This window comes from Rhinoraja longicauda, chromosome 8 (genome assembly GCF_053455715.1).
Source record: "Rhinoraja longicauda isolate Sanriku21f chromosome 8, sRhiLon1.1, whole genome shotgun sequence".
Taxonomy (NCBI): Eukaryota; Metazoa; Chordata; class Chondrichthyes; order Rajiformes; family Arhynchobatidae; genus Rhinoraja; species Rhinoraja longicauda.
This window is the reverse complement of record NC_135960.1, coordinates 3,702,209-3,725,600: the sequence shown is the minus strand read 5'-3', so window position 1 is coordinate 3,725,600 and position 23,392 is coordinate 3,702,209. Positions and strand designations below refer to the sequence as shown.

The 23,392-nt window shown below is 46.4% G+C and overlaps 1 protein-coding gene across 3 annotated transcripts in view; it reads left to right on the top strand.

The window, feature by feature from the left end:
- ttll4 (tubulin tyrosine ligase-like family, member 4) overlaps positions 1-19,321 on the top strand; it is a 100,908-nt gene extending 81,587 nt beyond the window's left edge. For all 3 annotated transcript variants that reach the window (XM_078403279.1, XM_078403276.1, XM_078403277.1), the window contains 3 exons: positions 604-674; positions 11,277-11,359; positions 16,647-19,321. In XM_078403279.1, coding sequence (XP_078259405.1) covers positions 604-674; positions 11,277-11,359; positions 16,647-16,719 — 227 coding nt within the window. In that variant the 3' untranslated portion in view covers positions 16,720-19,321. The remainder of the gene's footprint in view (positions 1-603; positions 675-11,276; positions 11,360-16,646) is intronic.
- Positions 19,322-23,392: the final 4,071 nt, after the last annotated feature.

The following is a 23,392-nucleotide window of genomic DNA, read 5'->3' as shown; positions in this document are numbered from 1 at the left end:
TCAGCGGGTCAGGGAGTAACTCAACGGATCAGGGAGTAACTCAGCGGGTCAGGGAGTAACTCAGCGGGTCAGGGAGTAACTCAGCGGGTCAGGGAGTAACTCAGCGGGTCAGGCACCATCTCTGGAGAACATGGATAGGGGATCTTAGGAAGTCTGAAGAAAGGTCCCGAACCCAAAACGTTTGCCTGTCCATGTTCTCCAGAGATTCTCTCTGACCCCTTGAGTTACTCCAGCACTTTGTGGGGTTTTTTGTTAAACTAGCGTCTGCAGCTCCTTGCATCTAATATTCAAATAAAGACTCCTAAAAGCCATATCCATCAAATTAAGAACTGATTGGTTTGACAATAAATACGAATGAATGAATGCTTTATTGTCACATGTGAAATTCTTTGTTTTGCATACCCAAGGTATGCAAAGAGTCGGCATGTAAAGGGCGCTGACAAAGTTACCAAGTATTCCACGCCAGATCGTCCTTTGTTTCCACCCCATCTCCCTCACGGCAGTTCCCCCACGCCTTGTTCTTCCTGTTCTATTCTAATGTTCTATTCTAATGTTTTTTTAATAGAAAAGAAATCTGTGTTTTGTTCCCCTTTGTTCCTACAGCAATTGAAATGTTGCAAGAACTGAGTTATCGGAGGGTTCATCTGGGGGTATCTCTTAATCCTGCACATATCGTGAGTAATCAAAACCACCAACATTTTAGTCTTTGGTCTGGAACATTAACAATCTGTTGCTTTGGTTGATGCCTTGCTTCGATGAATGTTTGTTAATTATATGATCACTAAAACACAGACCAAATCACATTAGGGGGAATGTGGAGTGACTGGGAAGTGTCCTTTATGGAGAGGAGAGACCTCGAAGACACTATAGGTCACTTGGACATCCCCAAGCTATTGAGGTCTCCAGTTTAGAAACATAGAAAATAGGTGCCGGTGTAGGCCATTCAGCCCTTCGAGCCAGCACCGCCATTCAATATGATCATGGCTGATCACCAAAATCAGCACCCCGTTCTTGCTTTCTCCCCATATCCCTTGATTCCATTAGCCCTAAGAGCTAAATCTAACTCTCTCTTGAATACATCCAGTGAATTGGCCTCCACTGCCTTCTGTGGCAGAAAATTCCACAGATTCACAACTCTCAGGGTGAAAAGGTTTTTCCTCATCTCAGTCCTAAATGGCCTACCCCTTATTCTTAAACTGTGACCCCCTGGTTCTGAATTCCCCCAACATCGGGAACATTTTTCCTGCATCTAATCTGTCCAACCCCTAAGAGTTGTATATGTTGTTAGTTGAGTTTAGTGATAGGGTGCAGGAGCCGGCCGACCGAGTCCGTGCCGACCAGCGGTGCCCACACATCAGCCTGTCCCACACACCAGGGACAGCTTAGAATTTTTACCGAAGCCAATTAGAAACATAGAAACATAGAAAATAGGTGCAGGAGTAGGCCATTCGGCCCTTCGAGCCTGCACCGCCATTCAATATGATCATGGCTGATCATCCAACTTAGTATCCCGTACCTGCCTTCTCTCCATACCCCCTGATCCCTTTAGCCACAAGGGCTACATCTAACTCCCTCTTAAATATAGCCAATGAACTGGCCTCAACTACCTTCTGTGGCAGAGAATTCCACAGACTCACCACTCTCTGTGTGAAGAAATGTTTTCTCATCTCGGTCCTAAAAGACTGCCCCCTTATCCTTAAGCTGTGACCCCTGGTTCTGGACTTCCCCAACATCGGGAACAATCTTCCCGCATCTAGCCTGTCCAACCCCTTAAGAATTTTGTAAGTTTCTATAAGATCCCCCCTCAGTCTTCTAAATTCCAGCGAGTATAAGCCGAGTCTATCCAGTCTTTCTTCATATGAAAGTCCTGCCATCCCAGGGATCAATCTGGTGAACCTACAAATCTACAAACCCGTACGTCTGTGGAGTGTAGGAGGAAACCGGAGCAGCCTGAGAAAACGCACGCGGTCACGGTGAGAACGTACAAACTCCGTACAGACAGCACCGGTGGTCAGGATCAATCCCGGGTCTCTGGCTCTGTACGGCAGCAACTCTACCGCTGCGCCACCGTGCCGCTTACAACTGTAACACATGCAACTGTTTACCACGTCACTGGGTCCTGTTCCTGTGCTGTAGCCCAGAGTTGATCATTAAGCTCATCTGTATGAAAGGCCAGCATTGTGAAGCCCCAACTAGAGACTTGAGGACCTGAGCCCATAGGGAGAGGTTGGGCAGACTAGGACTTGACTTCTTGGAGCGCGGGATCGAAAAGATCATAAGGGAAATAGATAGGTTAAATGCACAGTAGGGGATTCAAGAACCAGAGGACATAGGTTTAAGGTGAGGGAGGGTGGTGGGGGGGGGGGGGGGGGGGGGCGGGGAAGAAGATTTAATAGGAATCTGAGGGGCAACTTATTTACACAGGGTGGTGGGTGTATGGACAAGCTGCCTGAGGAGGTAGTTGAGGCAGGGAATATCACAATGTTTGGAAAACATTTGGATGGGTACGCGGATAGGAAATGTTTAGACGGATGTGGGGCAAATGCAGACAGGTGGGACTAGTGTAGGCGGGACATATTGGTTGGCATGGGCAAGTTGGACCGAAGGGCCTGGTTCCATGACTATGACTCCAGTGAAGCCCAGTTTAAATGTGGTTGCTTCGTTTCTGGTTTGCTCCTTTGACTGAAACATTTTACCTTTCCAGAGTTGACTAGCTCAGGTGCAAACATGAACCTTGAAATCACTTGCAAATATAATTTATTTTCAAAACTGCACTAAGATCTGAGAACTTATTCACAATATGCTGGAGTACCTCAGCAGGTCAGGCAGCATCTCGGGAGAGAAGGAATGGGCGACGTTTCGGGTCGAGACCCTTCTTCAGACTGATGTCAGGGGGGCGGGACAAAGGAAGGATATAGGTGGAGACAGGAAGATAGAGGGAGATCTGGGAAGGAGGAGGGGACGGGAGGGACAGAGGAACTATCTAAAGTTGGAGAAGTCGATGTTCATACCACTGGGCTGCAAACTGCCCAGGCGAAATATGAGGTGCTGTTTCTAAGATCTGAGAAAGTTGTTAACACAAGAGAAAGTGGCTGAGGCAGGAACAATAACAGCATTTAAAAGACATTGGTGTTGGTACATGGATAGAGGGATATATGGGCCAAATGCAGGAAATTGGGGCGAGCTTCGTTGAAGCATCTTGGTTGACATGGACGAGTTGGGCTGAAGGACCTGTTAACGCAATGAGTGGCTCGATGACTGGTGGTTCAGTTTTACTGCTAAGGGCTATCAATTTGGGTGTCGCCCTCCAATTGAGCACTTGAAAATGAGCCCTGCCTTTTATTTTCAAAAGCTGATCATTGTTTAGTACGGGCATCAGGCGTTGTGGGGAGAAGGCAGGAGAATGGGGTTGAGAGGGAGAGATAGATCAGTCATGATTGAATGGCGGACTAGACTTGATAGGCCGAATGTTTTAATTCTCCCCCATAGAACTTATGAACGTATCATTGATTTGAAATATCTGCACTGTTATCATTTTCACCTTGGTTCAATTTAGTTTATTGTCACATGTACCGAAGTACAGTTTTGTTGAATGCTACCCTGTCTGCGGAAAGACAATATTCTAATGTCAGTGATCGAATGTCAGTTGCCGATCAGTAAGTGTAGCGTTAGTTGACACGGACAATCACTGAATGCTGGAGTAACTCAGAAGGTCAGGCAGCATCTCAGGAGAGAAGGAATGGGTGACGTTTCGGGTCGAGACCATTCTTCAGACTGAAGAAGGGTCTCGACCCGAAACGTCGCCCATTCCTTCTCTCCTGATGCTGACTGACCTGCTGAGTTACTCCAGCATTTTGTGAATAAATACCTGCGATTTGTACCAACATCTGCAGTTATTTTCTTACACTGAACAATCACTGAAGTGCCTTCTGCCGTTTCAAGTCATTTTTGTTGGCTAAGAAAATAAGACTATTTTGACAAAGGAAATGGTGGGGGTAAAATCATTTGTAAAATCGCTTCAGTGCCGTGAAAATAAATAGCAAAAATGTTTTCCACCCCATTAGTTCGTCAAATCGGGATTGCTTTATTATCCCTGGGATGGCGGGACTGTCAATATTGGAAAGATAAGGAAAGATTGAAAAGACTAGGCTTGTATTCACTGGAGTTTGGAAGGATGAGAGGGGATCTTATAGAAACGTATAAAATTATAAAAGGACTGGACAAGCTAGATGCAGGAAAAATGTTCCCAATGTTGGGGGAGTCCAGAACCAGGGGCCACAGTCTTAGAATAAAGAGGAGGCCATTTAAAACTGAGGTGAGAAGAAACTTTTTCACCCAGAGAGTTGTGAATTTGTGGAATTCTCTGCCACAGAGGGCAGTGGAGGCCAATTCACTGGGTGAATTTAAGAGAGAGTTAGATAGAGCTCTAGGGGCTAGTGGAATCAAGGGATATGGGGAGAAGGCAGGCACGGGTTATTGATTGGGGACGATCAGCCGTGATCACAATGAATGGCGGTGCTGGCTCGAAGGGCTCCTCCTGCACCTATTTCCTATGTTTCTATTCTCGGCCACTGACGGAGTGAACTAGAGGAAATTATGTTGATTTGTTATTGTCACGGGTTGCCGAGATGCAGTGGAAAGCTTTCATTTGCGTGCTATCCAATCACATCAGATAACACAATACTTGATTAGTACAGGTGTCAGGGGTTATGGGGAGAAGGCAGGAGAATGGGGTTCGGAGGGAGAGATAAATCAGCCATGATTGAATGGCGGAGTAGGCTTGACGGGCCGAATGGCCCAATTCTACTCCTATCACTTACGACCTTCTGACAATCACAATCACAATAATACTTTATCAGGCAAGTGTGTTTTGCAACATTGGAGGAACTTCATTTGCCATACAGTCATAACAATAAAAAGCACCAGGACATGCAAAATACATTTTAATATATACATCCACGGCAGTGACTCCTCCACATTCCTCACTGTGATGCAAGGCGAAAAAAAAGTTCAATCTCTCCCTTCTTTGTCCTCCCACGGTCGGGGGCTTCTAACCCTCCGTTGCCAAGACGATCTTGATTCCCGTGGCCTGCGGCGGGCCTTCCTCGTCGGGGCGGTCAAGCTCCTGCATCGGGGGGGGGGGGATCTCAGCATACATGAGTACAATCCAGCCGTACACAGGTACAACAGGTAGCGCGGAGCGTGTATGGAGGTTGTAGTGTTTAATAGCCTGATGGCTGTAGGGGACCTGGACGTTACAATTTTCAGGCTCCTGTACCTTCTTCCTGATGTTTGAAAAATTAAGACAACTTTATGGCATGGGTCATGCATGCAGGCAAGACTAATTCCGATGTGTAATCCCGAAAACCACATCCCTTCCAAAGGAAGCATGCAGGTACTGCAGGCAGTGAAGAAAGCCAATGGAATGTTGGCCCTCAGAACAAGAGGTGTTGAGTATAGGAGCAAAGAGGTCCTTCTGCAGTTGTACAGGGCCCTAGTGAGACCGCACCTGGAGTACTGTGTGCAGTTTTGGTCTCCAAATTTGTGGAAGGATATTCTTGCTAATGAGGGCGTGCAGCATAGGTTTACTAGGTTAATTCCCAGAATGATGGGACTGTCGTATGTTGAAAGACTTGAGCGACTAGGCTTGTATACACTGGAATTTAGAAGGATGAGAGGGGATCTTATCGAAACGTATAAGATTATTAAGGGGTTGGACACGTTAGAGGCGGAAACATGTTCCCAATGTTGGGGGAGTCCAGAACAAGGGGCCACAGTTTAAGAATAAGGGGTAGGCCATTTAGAATTCCTCTGTGATTTTAGTTTAGTTTGTTCACCGAGGTATAGTGAAAAGCTTTTGTTGCGTGCTATCCAGTCAGCGGAAAGACAATACGTGATTACAATCGAGCCATTTACAGTGTACATGATGAGGGAATAACGGTGGGTGCAAGGTAAAGCCTGCAAAGTCCGATCAAGGATAGTCTTAAGGGTCACCTGTGGGAGATTGTAGGGCAGCACTGCTCTCTGGTTGTGGTAGGATGGTTCAGTTGCCGGGTAACAGCTGAGATGAGGGAAAACTTTTTCAGTCAGAGAGTTGTAAATCTGTGGAATTCTCTGCCTCAGAAGGCAGTGGAGGCCAATTCTCTGAATGCATTCAAGAGAGAGCTAGATAGAGCTCTTAAGGATAGCGGAGTCAGGGGGTATGGGGAGAAGGCAGGAACGGGGTACTGATTGAGAATGATCAGCCATGATTACATTGAATGGCTCAAAGGGCCGAATGGCCAACTCCTGCACCTATTGTCTATTGTCTGCCAAATATCAGAACTGGGATCAATCTGAGCAACAACAAAAAAAAAAGGTTTGTCCATTTTACGTAAGAGAATAATCCTGGGGAATTTCTCTGCCATCCCCTAGGATGGTGCCAGTTTTAAAGGCCGTGTGGGACAGCTGTCGTTCTGGCGCTGCTGGTACCTGCTGGTGTTATATTTTGTATATTAGTTTAGAAACATAGAAAATAGGTGCAGGAGTAGGCCATTCGGCCCTTCGAGCCTGCACCGCCATTCAATATGATCATGGCTGATCATCCAACTCAGTATCCCGTACCTTCCTTCTCTCCAGACCACCTGATCCCTTTAGCCACAAAGGGCCACATCTAACTCCCTCTTAAATATAGCCAATGAACTGGCCTCAACTACCTTCTGTGGCAGAGAATTCCACAGATTCACCACTCTGTGTGAAAAAAAAACGTTCTCATCTCGGAAAGACTTCCCCCTTTCCCCTGTTACATTGTAACTGCTGTAATCATTATTAGCCATTTAAATTTAACAGCGTAGGCATTCTTTATACTTTAGTACATTGCAACTGTCTAACCTTGTTACATTTAGATGAAAGATAATGGTGGCGAGATAAGGAAAGTCATAGGCCTTGGGGTGATGGATGGTTGTGAGGGATGGACTAGCAGGCAAATAAGGGCGGCGGAGTATGAAGGGATGTGATCATTGAGATAAGGATATATTACTGAATGGGATTTAATGGTGGCAGGACAGACGGGTGACTGCAAAGAAATGAACGACTGAAGAAAGGAGTGTGGGTATGAGTTTGTACGTTCTCCCCGTGACCTGCGTGGGTTTTCTCCGAGATCTTCGGTTTCCTCCCACACTCCAAAGACGTACAGGTATGTAGGTTAATTGGCTGGGTAAATGTAAAAATTGTCCCTAGTGGGTGTAGGATAGTGTTAATGTACGGGGATCACTGGGCGGCACGGACTTGGAGGGCCGAAAAGGCCTGTTTCCGGCTGTAGATATATGATATGATATGATATGAGGTAATGTAAAGAAGATAAGGTTTGGAATAATCCTATAAACATAGACTGCCCGATGTACTAAGTGGGCAGTCAGGTGGTTGGTTTCCTGATTGTTCCAGCCGTTGTTTGCAAATAAAGGCTTTTAACTTCTCGAAGAATTCTCCGTGTTGCCTGTCTTAATTTTGAGGATCAGGGAACCACAACACTGGTACCTGCACTTTTATAACCACAGCTGTCTTCCCCTCCCAGGTACATTTCCCCTTTGCTTTTAACAAGGGCTACCGCAAATCTACATTCGCCGCACTGATATAAAGCACTGGGATGAGGCTGCTGATTCTGCCGCAAGGCGGCTGGGCATTTGGAAACCGGCCTCTCAAATAGCAGCAACAGGAATCTGCTACAGATCAGGAAGCCACAAAACACAGCAGATAACCAAGCTGGGCCTAGTGCACCGCGACCTTTTTAAAAAATATATCATTTGACAAAGTTATGCACAATATTTTCACGTGGGCGAATTCACTCCAGTATTTGGATCAAATAAAATGTGCTCACCAGCTCGAGTTTTATGCAGTGAATAATTTTCTGTAAACGTTTAGCAGCTAGATTGATATTCGGATTTAAAGGTTCATTGACTACCAGGGATTTCTGCTGGCAATTTGATTCCAAGGTGAAATTCCAATGGGCGCAAATTTTCACTTGGAAGTAGGACGGGTAACTTTGGAAATAATTACATTTAAACAATGTAATGGCAAATAAATGGATTTGAGTGAACCGCTGGCAACTCACCAAATTCCATGTGCCTTTGTAGTTTGTATCAACTCTGTTTCTCAAACCACAAATTATTTAACCACCTGTCCTACCAAGCAGAATCTATTCCTCTGTGATTTTAGTTTAGCTTGTTCACCGAGGTACAGTGAAAAGCTTTTGTTGCGTGCTATCCAGTCAGCGGAAAGACAACACGTGATTACAATCGAGCCATTCACAGTGTACAGATACATGATGAGGGAATAACTTTGGGTGCAAGGTAAAGCCTGCAAAGTCTGATCGAGGATAGTCTAAGGGTCACCTGTGGGAGATTGTAGGTCAGCACTGCTCTCTGGTTGTGGTAGGATGGTTCAGTTGCCTGATAACAGCCGGGAAGAAACTGTCCCTGAATCTGGAGCTGTGCGTTTTCACACTTTACCTTTTACCTGATGGGAGAGGGGAGAAGAGGGAGAGACCAGGATGTGGCTCGTCCTTGATTCTGCTGCTGGCCTTGCTCGTTGCTTTGAAAAACATCGTATCCTGATAGCAAAGAATTGCAAGAATAGTTAGTATTTATTCACAAATTGCTGGAGTAACTCAGCGGGTCAGGCAGCATCTCAGGAGAGAAGGAATGGGTGGCGTTTCGGGTCAAGACCCTTCTTCAGACTAATGTCAGGGGGGCGGGACAAAGGAAGGATATAGGTGGAGACAGGAAGTTAGAGAGAGAACTGGGAGGGGGGGGGGAAGAGAGGGACAGAGGAACTATCTAAAGTTGGAGACGTCAATGTTCATACCTCTGGGCTGCAAGCTGCCCGGGCGAAATATGAGGTGCTGTTCCTCCAATTTCCGTTGGGCCTCACTATGGCACTGGAGGAGGTCCACGACAGAAAGGTCAGACTGGGAGTGGGAGGGGGAGTTGAAGTGCTCAGCCACCGGGAGATCAGGTTGGTTAAGGTGGACTGAGCGAAGGTGTTGAGCGAAATGATCGCCGAGCCTGCGTTAGTTAGTGTCAATCGGGTATTTCTTGTGGGGCTTCTGTGGGTTTCAATATTTCCCAGCATGTGAAAGGAGCAGATGTACATAATACCCCATCAAAATCTTATCGACGATAAGTATTGTGTTTCTGGTTCAACGGTCTGCGTTGCTGTTCCTAACAACATGTCCATGTTTCCTGTACCTGGATTTTGGCATTTTTATGGACTTCTAGGGTTTCCCCACACTCGAGGAAAAGGATTTGGTGAGAACAAGGCAAAGATTTTTTTTGTCATTTAATTCAAGTAGCACATGTTGTTGAGAGAGAATAGTAACCGATTACTGCAGGGAAGTTACACGGAAACAGTTTTTTCCACTGTTTAAATCCAAGACAGCTTTTTTCCCCTTACTTGTCAATTTCCAAAGTAATTTTATGCGGTTTTCCAATACTCGATCAAAATGGTATTATAAGCAGTTTAGCCTGCGTAATACAAATGGTGTTCCCTAATTCATCATTCGCATTGTATGTAATTTGTTTTATATGGAAATAATATGTTGTGGCATTAACTATCTATAATTGCACTTTAATTTTATTTCCTAGTTCAGGTTACATGACAATTTTTCCCATTCTGCTGTTCAGATTGCATTACAATCCTGCAAACTTGCACCATTCTGCTGTTTTGCACTCATCATGTTTAATGTTGAATTCATCATTATGTATACTGTTTACTCTTTGGGCTTCAAGTGAACAAGGAATTTCATTGAACCTTGTAGTTTCTGACAATAAACTAAAGATAGTTTATCGAAACGTATAAGATTATTATGGGGTTGGACACGTTAGAGGCAGGAAACATGTTCCCAACGTTGGGGGAGTCCAGAACAAGGGGCCACAGTTTAAGAATAAGGGGTAGACCATTTAGAATGGAGATGAGGAAAAACCTTTTCAGTCAGAGAGTTGTGAATCTGGAATTCTCTGCCTCAGAAGGCAGTGGAGGCTAATTCTCTGAATGCATTCAAGAGAGAGCTAGATAGAGCTCTTAAGGATAGCGGAGTCAGGGGGTATGGGGAGAAGGCAGGAACGGGGTACTGATTGAGAATGGTCAGCCATGATCACATTGAATGGCGGTGCTGGCTCGAAGGAGCGAGCGCTTTCCGGACCTTGATGTCATTCTCCGAGCTCTGCATCCGAGCTCACAGGTACTTGAAGTGGAGGACTTCTTTACCGATGTTGATCCTCAATCATACCTGTGTCGCTTCACCCATGTTTTCAAACCTGAATTGTCATCACCACAGTGTCCTCACCAACTCTTAATCGTCCATAAACCAGCCTCCCTCTGAGGTCTCTCTGCTCTAATCCCACCACCACTTGTGTCTGTCTCTTCATCTGTCGAGACCAACGCTTGGTCTACACTTGAACTGGTCCACTTTCACTGCATCCCTTTGGTTTAAAGGTGCTCCCTATAGTCTAAGTCTTTGACCAGGCTTTTATTCATATCCTATTCTTTTCCCGACAGTATTACAGTTTGTGACACCTTCTGTTCTGATGGCTCGCCATATTTTGCTGCAAGATAAATCATAATAATTGTCCATATTCTTTATCTCTCACATCCTAGCCGATTCACCACACAGTGACCAGGAGTTATCACTTTTCTGCATGATTACAATAGACAATAGGTGCAGGAGGAGGCCACTCGGCCCTTCGCACCAGCACCGCCATTCAATGTGATCATGGCTGATCATTCTCAATCAGTACCCCGTCCCTGCCTTCTCCCCATACCCCCTGACTCCGTCCGCTATCCTTAAGAGCTCTATCTAGCTCTCTCTTGGCCGCTTGCTCCACACCTCGGCTAGAGCAGCGTCGCTTGTGGCTGAAGAGACCGATGTGGGAGTGACAGTCTCTGTGGCAAAGGTCACATTTGTGTGTGTGGTCTCTGGTCTGTTGAAGTTGCTGCGCTCCTTTCTGCGTGCCCGCTTGTTTGCCGCTGCGTTCATTAGTTTCTCTTCCCCCCGTTTTGAGATGTTGGTTCAGGGTACCTCTCCAACTCGTGTGTCCACCAACAGTGAACAGATACAGGATAAAGGGAATAATGTTTAGTGGAAGGTAAAGTCCGATTAAAGATTGTCCGAAAGTCTCCAATGAGGTAAACTCTCTTGGAATCTAGCACAATCAAAATCCTTATTGTACCTTTAATTATTGATCATCTTCAATGAGCTCCAGGCAACAAAATGAAGTTGTTTTTTTTAATCCTTTCTACAGTGGCATCCACCCAAAAATATTTTTATTCCGAAGACGGACGGCAGCCAGAATGGAGTGTGTAAGTCATCTCGTTCCCCGGAGAGGTAAGTCCATCGCATGATCCGTTTCAAGTGTATAAGATGGCTGTTTGCATCAGTGGAGCACTTATCACAAAGAGGATCTGTACAGCGTAGGAAGGAACTGCAGATGCTGGTTTACTTTGAGGCTTTTATAAGGCACTGGTCAGGCCGCATTCGGAGTACTGTGAGCAAATTTGGACCCCATATCTGAGGAAGGGTATGGAGAGGGTCCAGAGGAGGTTTACAAGAATGATCCCAGGAATGAGTAGATTTACATTTTTAGATTTTTTAGATTTAGAAATACAGCGCGGAAACAGGCCCTTCGGCCCACCGAGTCCGCGCCGCCCAGCGATCCCTGCACATTAACACTATCCTACACACACTAAGGGACAATTTTTACATATTACCCAGTCAATTAACCTACATACCTGCACGTCTTTGGAGTGTGGGAGGAAACTGAAGATCTCGGAGAAAACCCACGAAGGTCACGGGGAGAACGTACAAACTCCGTACAGACGGCGCCCGTAGTCAGGATCGAACCTGAGTCTCCGGCGCTGCATTCGCTGTAAAACAGCAACTCTACCGCTGCGCCACCGTGCCGCCCTCGTAGGTTAGCATAAGGTGAGCGTTTGACAGCACTGGGCCTGTACTCGCTGGAGTTTAGAAGGTTGAGGGGGGACCTCATTGCAACTTACAGAATAATGAAAGGCACTGACAGAGTGGATGTGGAAAGGATGTTTCCACTGGTTGGAGAGTCTGGGACCAGAGGTCACAGCCTCAGAATTAAAAAGATGCTCTTTTAGAAAGGAGGTGAGGAGGAACTTCTTTAGTCAGAGGGGAGTTAATCTGTGGAACTCATTGCCACAGAGGCCAAGTTAGTGGATATTTTCAATGCAGAGATAGACAAATTCTTGATTAGAACGGGTGCCAAGGATTATGGGGAGAAGGCAGGAGAATGGGATTAGGAGGCAGAGATCAGCCATCATTGAGTGGTCTCAATGGGCAGAGTGGCCTAATTCTATTCCCATAACTTGTGAATTTGTGAAAATGCTGGAGTAACTCAGGCAGCATCTCTGGAGAAAAGGAATGGGAGACGTTTCGAGTCGAGACCCTTCTTCAGACTGTGAAGATTTGTTTAGCCACCATGTCATAGAAACATACAAAAATAGGTGCAGGAGGAAGCCATTTGGCCCTTTGAGCCAGCACCACCATTCATTGTGATCATGGCTGATCATCCACAATGAGTAACCCGTGCCTGCCTTCTCCCCATATCCCTTGATTCCACTGGCCCCTAGATCTAGTTATTCAGTCAGCGAGGTGCTGTTTGATGTTTGTAGGAAGGAACTGCAAATGTTGGGTTTACACCGAAGATAGGCACAAAGTGCTGGAGTAACTCAGCAGGACAGGCAGCATCTCTGGAGAGAAGGAACGGGTGACGATTCGGGTCTGAAACTTCACCTGTTCCATTCCTCCAGCGATGCAGCCTGAGTCGCTTCGTTACTCAAGTGCTTTGTCTCTATCTTGATGTTTGTAGTCAATGTTTTGATGAAAAGATATGACCCCCTCCTTCTTCCACCGTACCCCACGATGGCAGCAGGATAAGTAACCAGGTGATCAGTCTTATTGGAGAAACAAAGAAGTGTAGATGCTGCTTTACAAAAAAAGAGACCAAGTCTTGCTGCAAGTCAGCGGGTCAGGCAGCATCTCTGGAGAAGGTAGACAAACAATGCTGGAGTAACTCAGCGGGTCAGGCAGCATCTCTGGAGAAGGTAGACAAAAAATGCTGGAGTAACTCAGCGGGTCAGGCAGCATCTCTGGAGAAGGTAGACAAAAAATGCTGGAGTAACTCAGCGGGTCAGGCAGCATCTCTGGAGAAGGTAGACAAAAAATGCTGGAGTAACTCAGCGGGTCAGGCAGCATCTCTGGAGAACATGGATAGTTGACAACATTTCGGGTTGGGACCCATCTTTAGGCTGATTGTGGTGGTCGGGGGAGGGGCGGAGGGGCAGGTCATAGAAACATAGAAAATAGGTGCAGGAGTAGGCCATTCGGCCCTTCGAGCCTGCACCGCCATTCAATATGATCATGGCTGATCATCCAACTTAGTATCCCGTACCTGCCTTCTCTCCATACCGCCTGATCCCTTTAGCCACAAGTGCCACATCTAACTCCCTCTTAAATATAGCCACTGAACTGGCCTCAACTACCTTCTGTGGCAGAGAATTCCACAGATTCACCACTCTCTGTGTGAAAAAAACTTTTCTCATCTTGGTCCCCTTATCCTTAAACTGTGACCCCTTGTTCTGGACTTCCCCAACATCGGGAACAATCTTCCTGCATCTAGCCTGTCCAACCCCTTAAGAATTTTGTAAGTTTCTATAAGGTCCCCCCTCAATCTTCTAAATTCCAGTGAGTACAAGCCAAGTCTATCCAGTCTTTCTTCATATGAAAGTCCCTCCATCCCAGGAATCGACTGGTATTTTTAATATCGGTTTAATATGTCAATTGATTTAATATCGGTTTAGTGATCGGGTATTAACCAATGCATTGAGCTGCAGGTGCTGTAATCTTAAGCCAAAAAAAAACAAAATGCAGGGGTAACTCATCGGGTCAGGCAGCATCTGTGGTGGGAATGGGCAGAAGACATTTTGGGTCGAGACCCTTTGTGACGGCACAGTGGCGCAGAGGTAGAGCGTGTAGGAGAAAAACTGCAGGTGCTGGTTTAAACCGAAGGTAGACACAAAATGCTGGAGTAACTCAGCGGGTCAGGCAGCATCTCGGGAGAGAAGGAATGGATGACGTTTCGGGTCGAGACCCTTCTTCAGACTGATCAGACTGAGAGTCAGGGGAGAGGGAGACACAGAGATAAGGAAAGTTGTGTGGGAAAATAACTGCAGATGCTGGTACAAATCGAAGGTATCACAAAATGCTGGAGTAACTCAGCGGGCCAGGCAGCATCTCGGGAGAGAAGGAAAGAAAGCTGACATCAGTCTGAAGAAGGGTCTCGACCCGAAACGTCACCCATTTCTTCTCTCCTCAGATGCTGCCTGGCCCGCTGAGTTACTCCAGCATTTTGTGGATACCAGGGATAAGGAAATATATAAGGTGTGAAAACGAGGCATCAAAGGGGAGGTGAATTAAGGAAAATGTAGAATTAACATATAACAACATATATAACATATAACAACTACAGCATGGAAACAGGCCTGTCCGGCCCTACCAGTCCACGCCGACCATTCTCCCTGACCTAGTCTCATCTACCTGCACTCAGACCATAACCCTCCAATCCCCTCCTATCCATATACCTATCCAATTTACTCTTAAATAATAAAATCGAGCCAGCCTCCACCACTTCCACCGGAAGCCCATTCCATACAGCCACAACCCTCTGAGTAAAGAAGTTCCCCCTCATGTTACCCCTAAACCTTTGTCCCTCAATTCTGAAGCTATGTCCCCTTGTTGGAATCTTCCCCACTCTCAAAGGGAAAAGCCTACCCACGTCAACTCTGTCCGTCCCTCTCAAAATTTTAAAAACCTCTATCAAGTCCCCCCTCAACCTTCTACGCTCCATAGAATAAAGACCCAACCTGTTCAACCTCTCTCTGTAGCCTAAGTGCTGAAACCCAGGCAACATTCTAGTAAATCTCCTCTGTACCCTCTCCATTTTGTCGACATCCTTCCTATAATTTGGCGACCAGAACTGCACACCATACTCCAGATTTGGCCTCACCAATGCCCTGTACAATTTCAACATTACATCCCAACTTCTATACTCGATGCTCTGATTTATAAAGGCAAGCATACCAAACGCCTTCTTCACCACCCTATCCACATGAGATTCCACCTTCAGGGAACAATGCACAGTTATTCCCAGATCCCTCTGTTCCACTGCATTCCTCAATTCCCTACCATTTACCCTGTACGTCCTATTTTGATTTGTCCTACCAAAATGCAGCACCTCACACTTATCAGCATTAAACTCCATCTGCCATCTTTCAGCCCACCCTTCCAAAAGGCCCAAGTCTCTCTGTAGACTTTGAAAATCTACCTCACTATCAACTACTCCACCTATCTTAGTATCATCTGCATATTTAATAATCCAATTTGCCATACCATCATCCAGATCATTAATGTAAATGACAAACAACAGTGGACCCAACACAGATCCTTGGGGCACTCCACTAGACACTGGCCTCCAACCTGACATACAATTGTCAACCGTTACCCTCTGGTATCTCCCATTCAGCCATTGTTGAATCCATCTTGCAACCTCACTATTAATACCCAACGATTTAACCTTCTTAATCAACCTTCCATGTGGAACCTTGTCAAATGCCTTACTGAAGTCCATATAGACAACATCCACAGCCTTGCCCTTATCAATTTCCCTGGTAACCTCTTCAAAAAATTCAAGAAGATTAGTCAAACATGACCTTCCAGGCACAAATCCATGTTGACTGTTTCTAATCAGGCCTTGATTATCCAAATAATTATATATATTGTCCCTAAGTATCTTTTCCATTAATTTTTTGATCATTGTTAGCTCGGAGAAGGCGACAACGAAGAGATACATTTTAATTAGGGGGACAGTCGGACTGGTTGAAGAACTCGGAAGGAGGAGGGATGGATAGAGAGGGAAAGCAAGGTTTAATTGAAGTTGGAGAGGTCAATATTCAGTCAGTGTGATCCGCCCAAGTGAACTGCCCAAGTTTTGCAGCACATCTTGAACCAGGGGCCACAGTTTAAGAATCCAGAACCAAGGGCCACAGTTTAAGAATCCAGAACCAGGGGCCACAGTTTAAGAATCCAGAACCGGGGGCCACAGTTTAAGAATCCAGAACCGGGGGCCACAGTTTAAGAATCCAGAACCAGGGGCCACAGTTTAAGAATAAGGGGTAGGCCATTTAGAACGGCGATGAGGAATAACTATTTCACTTAGAGAGTTGTAAATCTGTGGAATTCTCTGCCTCAGAAGGCAGTGGAGGCCAATTCTCTGGATGCTTTCAAGAGAGAGTTAGATAGAGCTCTTAAGGATAGCGGAGGTATTTATTCACAAAATGCTGGAGTAACTCAGCAGGTCAGGCAGCATCTCGGGAGAGAAGGAATGGGTGACATTTCGGGTCGAGACCCTTCTTCAGAAGAGCTCTTAAGGATAGCGGAGTCAGGGGGTATGGGGAGAAGGCAGGAATTGGGGTACTGATTGAGAATGATCAGCCATGATCACATTGAATGTTGGCGCTGGCTCGAAGGGCCGAATGGCCCGCTCCTGCACCTATTGTCTTATTGTCTATCTTTCTCCTCTCGCCCACAGTCGTGAATCCTCACGAAGCACAAACACGAGGCAAGTAGCCAGCCTTCTCCAGCCACTGCAACAGTCATCCTGAGAGCCTTCGGACAAGTTGCTGCCTCGTGAAGCGTTCTCACCTTCCCTGACTGCCCCCTTTCCAGCGGCCCAACCTTGCTGTTAACTCCTGACAGCTTGATTTCCAAGTCAGTCTACCTCAGCCGAGGAAGAAAACAAGGGGGGGAGCAGTAATGCCAGTCCTTTCAGCTTGGTTTTTTTTCAGCGTGCACTTGTCAATGCACTGAACCTCCCCGATTTGTGGAACCCCGATTATGACAGCAGTTATTGATTGCAATGTTAAGGTAGGGAGCTACGCATCACCACCAGCCCAAGCCTTGCAGAACGATGTAATTAAAATACAGAAATCCTGTCAGCTTCTTGTTCCTGACCCCCACTCCGCCCCTGACTTCCCACTCCTCGTTTGGCTGGAACTAAACTCTTGATAAAGTCCTCTGGTTGCAAACCTCAGGTGAACACAACTGCTGTTCTCCACCGAAAACTCTTTTTAACGGCACGCAGATCGGCTTTGTGCTTGGAAACCCTTTCTGCTGATAGGAAATCATCCGAATAGTGCCTTAAAGAACGTTTTTTAAAAAAAAGCAACGTCCACTCAAGAAGACTTGAGAAGCAAACCGTGAATACCGACAAGATGCCTGATTCTGACTTTTGCCTATACTGCTGCATTCTCTCACCCCACCCCCCTCTCCCTCCCACCCCACCCCTCACTGTATAAAATGTCATTGGCCTCGGATATTGTTTGATTAAAGATTACCATTCTTTTATAATCACGCCTACAAGAATGAAAATGGTCTGGCAGCTATAACGATACCTTTGAAATTACCGCCGGTAAAACCTTACTTATTGAGATTTTGTGTTAAAAAAAATAATTTAACTCGTCGTAAAAATGTGCAGAATTTAAGACCACTGCTTTCTTTCAACGCGCTAGTCGATAACCTGTTGTTTTTTTTTTTAACAGCCGTTAAAATCTACTAAGCAACCCACAAGGAGCATTTGCAAATGACTGATGTTTGAGTTGTGTTATCTGTACCCACTAGTCGGTCTTGTCGTAGCTAGTGAGTGACCAGAAGCCTGAAGGTATCAATACCTTGACCTCGGTCAGTTTATTGTCATGGGATGTGAAATCAATGGTATTTTATTTTATAAGTAGAATCCTGTTGCTATTGCTGCAGCGATGTAATGGAAGGGAATCCACTGCTTATTAGCGTCCCGGTTCTGCTAATCTTGTTGTGCAGTGATTATCATCTTCCTACCAAGGGGTTTGTGCGTTATGAAGCATGTTCTCTCAGACTCGCTCAGGAGCACAGATTATCTCCCCGGGATTTGGCAGCGTCGACCTCAGCCTTCACGAAAGGCGAGTGTTGCCATGGGCAAGCAGCTCTAATCTTGCAGTTGTGCATCATTGGGAAACTCAGCGTGGCGGCATTGATGAATGACCCCCTCCCTCCCCGACTAGTCATGTTCGGAGGAGTTGAGTTAGCGTTGAAACTGTGCTCGGCCAAATTCTCCATCTCACTACATATTTCCTCCCTACGTCCCATCAAAGCCGCACGGAATAATCCCAAACCTTGATCTCTAGCACTGAGCGAGAATGCGTACAATGTGCCTCGAACGTGAAGTGCTTGCCGCGTTCGATCATAGTTTGTGTCACCCTATCCATGAAGATGAACATGTCCCATTTCTAACCAGTTCTGGGACAACACCTTAGCCACAGATCTCCAAAACACGATTAAACAAGGGAGGGTTATTTTCTCTCGAGCATAGGACTTGCTCGTTCCCGTCTAAAGTAAACGTGAGATCGGAAGCTGAAGGAATCGACGGAAGATTGAATTTTTTTTTTGTCCTGCTTGGTTGCGGCTGAATTCTTTGGAGTCTTCAGCAGGTGATGATCTGACTGGAGTTTCCTGTGACTGTTTCTACAGCCGGCTGGTTGCCTTGAGTAAGTGCTGGGATTACAATAAGACCATACCACACACCCCCAAAAACGATATTAACACATATCATATCATATCATATATATACAGCCGGAAACAGGCCTTTTCGGCCCACCAAGTCCGTGCCGCCCAGTGATCCCCGTACATTAACACTATCCTACACCCACTAGGGACAATTTTTACATTTACCCTGCCAATTAACCTACATACATTTACTTCATTTTTTTTTTAAAAATCATGCAAGACTGGAACAAACTTGCGTCTGGCAGTAATCTTTAACATGGCTGGTGTTTACTCTAGATTTAAAGTTTACAATTTTCCAATGAACTTGGCATCAAACTGGCGTTGACTGCCTGTGGAAGGAAGGATTGACTAGTAATGAGTTGGGTACACTTGATTTACTAACAGTAAGCCTTTTTTATTACAATAAAAACAATGAGTGATTCTCAAGAGTTGGAGCTTTTTCTTTCCAAGGCAGTAACCAAATTTCCATTCTGGAAACCATTCAAATAAATTGCTTTCAAGAACATTTCTGTGTGCAGATTAATCAATTGTAGATTTCTAAGACTGCAGACTGAAATGTGATGTTGCCTTAAAGCTGAGTATCCGAATAATGTTTTACGGTGGTCGGCTTGAATCCAAACCCATTTGCATTTCCAGTGTCTTTCTGTTGCAATCTGCAAAAGACTCTCAAGACTGGAAAGGCCACAAATTCTTAATTCCCCCCCCCCCCCCACCACTGACACCCTCCAACTGCAGTGCCTCATACAGGCAGGGCACCCCTTGGCTGCAGGAGCCAATCATTAGTCTGGTAAACGCAAGGAAACTTGTACACGTTCTCAAACTGTGACACCTATTTTGTAATAATCCAAGTCTGTTGTGTGCTGAACAGATTTTTTATTTTTTTTAAACCCAAATAATCACTAATAAAGAGAACTATGTTGCCTCATCTCTTGATTATCTGCCCTTTCTGTTTTAATAATGAACCGTCTTCATGAAAATCTTCCCCCAACCCCCCCCAAATGCATGATGTTACCGAGGATTGAAATCACATTTAAGACAGGTATGTGTCGAGCAGAGGTTAAGATTTAGATTTAGAGATGCAGCGCAGAAACAGGCCCTTCGGCCCACCGAGTCCGTGCCGCCCAGCCATCCCCGCACACTAACAGTATCCTACACACACACTAGGGACAAATTTTACATTTTACCCAGCCAATTAACCTACATACCTGTACGTCTTTGGAGTGTGGGAGGAAACGGAAGATCTCGGAGAAAACCCACGGGGGGAACGTACAAACTCCGTACAGACGGCGCCCGTAGTCAGGATCGAACCTGAGTCTCCGGCGCTGCATTCGCTGTAAGGCGGCAACTCTACCGCTGCGTAAGAGGGATATAGAGTCACAGAGTGATACGGCGTGGAAACAGGCACTTCGGCCCAACTTGCCCACATCGGCCAACATGCCCCATCTACACTAGTCCCACCTGAGTGCATTTGGCCCATCTGATATATACTAAAACTCTCATTTGTTGGTTTGTTTGTTCCTGAACTACAGCCAAAACGGTTCGCGATAGCGCAACAATTTCAGGCCCACCTTACTCATCGTCCCTTTGGTGCTAATGGAAGAAGTTTAATTGAAATCGGTGTTATGTTTTTAAAGTTATTCACATTTTAAAGTTTAAATCTATCTCCTAGGGGGGGGGAGTTTGAGGGGAATGGAGTAGGGGGAGGGGAGGGGGGAAGGGAGCGAATGAGGGAGGGAGGGAGGGGAAGATGAGAGGGGGAGGGAGGAAGGTGAGGGGGAGGGAGGGAGGGAGGGAGGGGAAGGAGAGGGGGAGGGAGGGAGGGAGGGAGGGGAAGATGGAAGGGGGAGGGAGTGGAGAGGGGTGGTGGTGGGGGGGGGGTGGGAGTGGGGGAGAAGAGGGTGCTGTACCAATGCAGGAGAGGTTTAGGCCCAACGGGTCCACATGGTCTAGTATCCCTCTAAACCTGTCCTATCCATGTACCTGTCTAAATGTTTCTTACACGTTGCTATGGTCCCTGCCTCAACTACCTCGTCTGGAAGCTCGTTCCACACACTCACCACCCTTTGTGTGGAAAAAGTCACCCCCTCAGGTTCCTATTACATTTTCCCCTCCTCAGCTTAAACTTATGTCCTCTGGTTCTCGATTCCCCTACTCTGGGCAAGTGACTGCGTCTACCCGATCTATTCCTCTCATGACTTTGTATATAAGATCACCCCTCATCCTCGCACTTCAAAGAATGCTGCCCTAGAATGCTCAACCTCTCCCTGTAGCTCAGGCCCCCCGAGTCCTGGCAACATCCTCGTTAATCCTCTCTGCACTCTTTCCAGCTTGACAACAACATCTTTCCGATAACATGGTGCCCAAAAACTGAACACAATACAGTACTCTAAATGCGGCCTCACCAACATCTTATACAACAGCAACACCACCTCCCAACTTCTATACTCAATTGTATCTAACTACCTCTGGCAGGGCATACCAGGCAATAGACAATAGGTGCAGGAGGAGGCCATTCGGCCCTTCGAGCCAGCACCGCCATTCAATGTGATCATGGCGGTGACAGGCAGGGTGTTGGGCGCCCAAGGCTCATCGATGCGCGAGGGCAACGAAGGCTATCCCGTCTGGTCCGAACCGACAGAAGGTCGACTGTGGCACAAGTCACAGAAAATGTTAATGGTGGTCACGGGAGGAATGTGTCACAATACACAGTGCATCGCACCCTGCTGTGTATGGGGCTGCACACGGAGGACCAACAACATATTAGGCAGGTGGTCATAATGTTTTGGCTCATTAGGTCACAATGTTTTGGCTGATCGGTGTAGATACGCCACCCTGTGCTTCTAACATCTGCCCCCAAGTGTCCAAAATAACACGGCAAAATATATCTAGATAAAATAATATAACATGCCAACAGCAGCGAGTCTAAACATAAATGGCTCCTTGTATACACTGGAATTTAGAAGGATGAGAGGAGATCTTATCGAAACGTATAAGATTATTAAGGGGTTGGACACGTTAGAGGCAGGAAACATGTTCCCAATGTTGGGGGAGTCCAGAACCAGGGGCCACAGTTTAAGAATAAGGGGTAGGCCATTTAGAACTGAGATGAGGAAAAACATTTTCAGTCAGAGAGTTGTGAATCTGTGGAATTCTCTGCCTCAGAAGGCAGTGGAGGCCAATTCTCTGAATGCATTCAAGAGAGAGCTGGATAGAGCTCTTAAGGATAGAGGAGTCAGGGGGTATGGGGAGAAGGCAGGAACGGGGTACTGATTGTGAATGATCAGCCATGATCACATTGAATGGCGGTGCTGGCTCGAAGGGCCGAATGGGCTACTCCTGCACCTATTGTCTATTGAATGGCGGTGGCTCGAGGGGCCGAATGGCCTCCTCCTGCACCTATTTCCTATGTCTACTCTGCCTGGGGTTGCCAACTTTCTCACTCCCAAATAAGGGACAAAATGTGCCCCACGTGACCTCACCCAGCCAGCTTTTTTCTCCTGTTTATTGCTAAACTAACCCTCAGTTTAAGCCTGTGTGTGAAGCTTGTTCATTCTTTGTGGCCTTGTGTACAAGTGGCGATGACAATATTGCGATCACTCAAATGGCTTGCAAGGCACAAGGTGTTTAAATATATATATATATTAGGGATGGTGAAAGGGCAGGCTAATTATAAAGCTGGTGGACTGGTAGATATGTGGAACATGCTGGTTTATAGTGACCGGGCTATGCTATGTGTTGCTATCTTCACTGCAGCGCCAAGCATCAGTGCTTCCTGATTCGTGTTCAAAGTGTGTAGGAAGATGCTGGTTCAAAGCGAAGATAGACACAAAATGCTGGAGTAACTCAGCGGGACAGGCAGCATCTCTGGAGAGAAGGAATGGGTGATGTTTCGGGTCGAGATCCTTCCTCAGGCTGAGAGTCGGGAGAGGTACTGTATACAGAGAGATATGGAAGGGTAAGGTGTAAACACACAGATCAAAGTAGACGAGGGTCAGGAAATGTAGAACGGTACAAATATCTCTGCCTTAAAAATATCCACTGACTTGGCCTCCACAGCCTTCTGCGGCAATGAATTCCACAGATTCACCACCCTCAGACTGAAGAGGTTTCTCCTCATCTCCTTCCCAAAAGAACGTCCTTTAATTCTGAGGCTGTGACCTCTAGTCTTAGACTCTCCCACTAGTGGAAACATCCTCTCCACATCCACTCTATCCAAGCCTCGAGCCCTGCCTTCACTGGCCGAGCGAGGGAAGCTCTCCCTCGTGTGTGGGTGAGTGTGTTTGTGTGGGTGTGTGTGTGTGGGTGTGTGAGTGTGTGTGAGTGGGTGTCTGAGTGTATGTGAGTGTCTGTCTATCTGTGTGGGGGTGTGAGTGGGTGTGTGTGTGTATGAGTGTGAGGGTGGGTGTGGGTGAGCGGGTGTGTGTGAGTAGGTGTGTGGTTGTGTGTGTGAGTGGTTGTGTGTGAGTGGGTGTGTGTGTCTGTCTATCTGAGTATGTGAGTGTGTCTGTCTATCTGTGTGTGGGGGTGTGTGTGTGTGTGAGTATGTGGGTGTGAGTGTGAGTGAGTGTGTGTGTCTGTGAGTGGGTGTGTGTGTGAGTGGGTGTGTGGTGTGTGTGGTGTGCATGAGTGTGTGTGCCAAGCAACATTCCCGGCTACGCTACTCACTTCTCCAAAGGAGAGCTCTTAAAACAAGTTTGCTGATGCGACAGATTGAGTCCGTTTGTGGAGCGGGCTGTC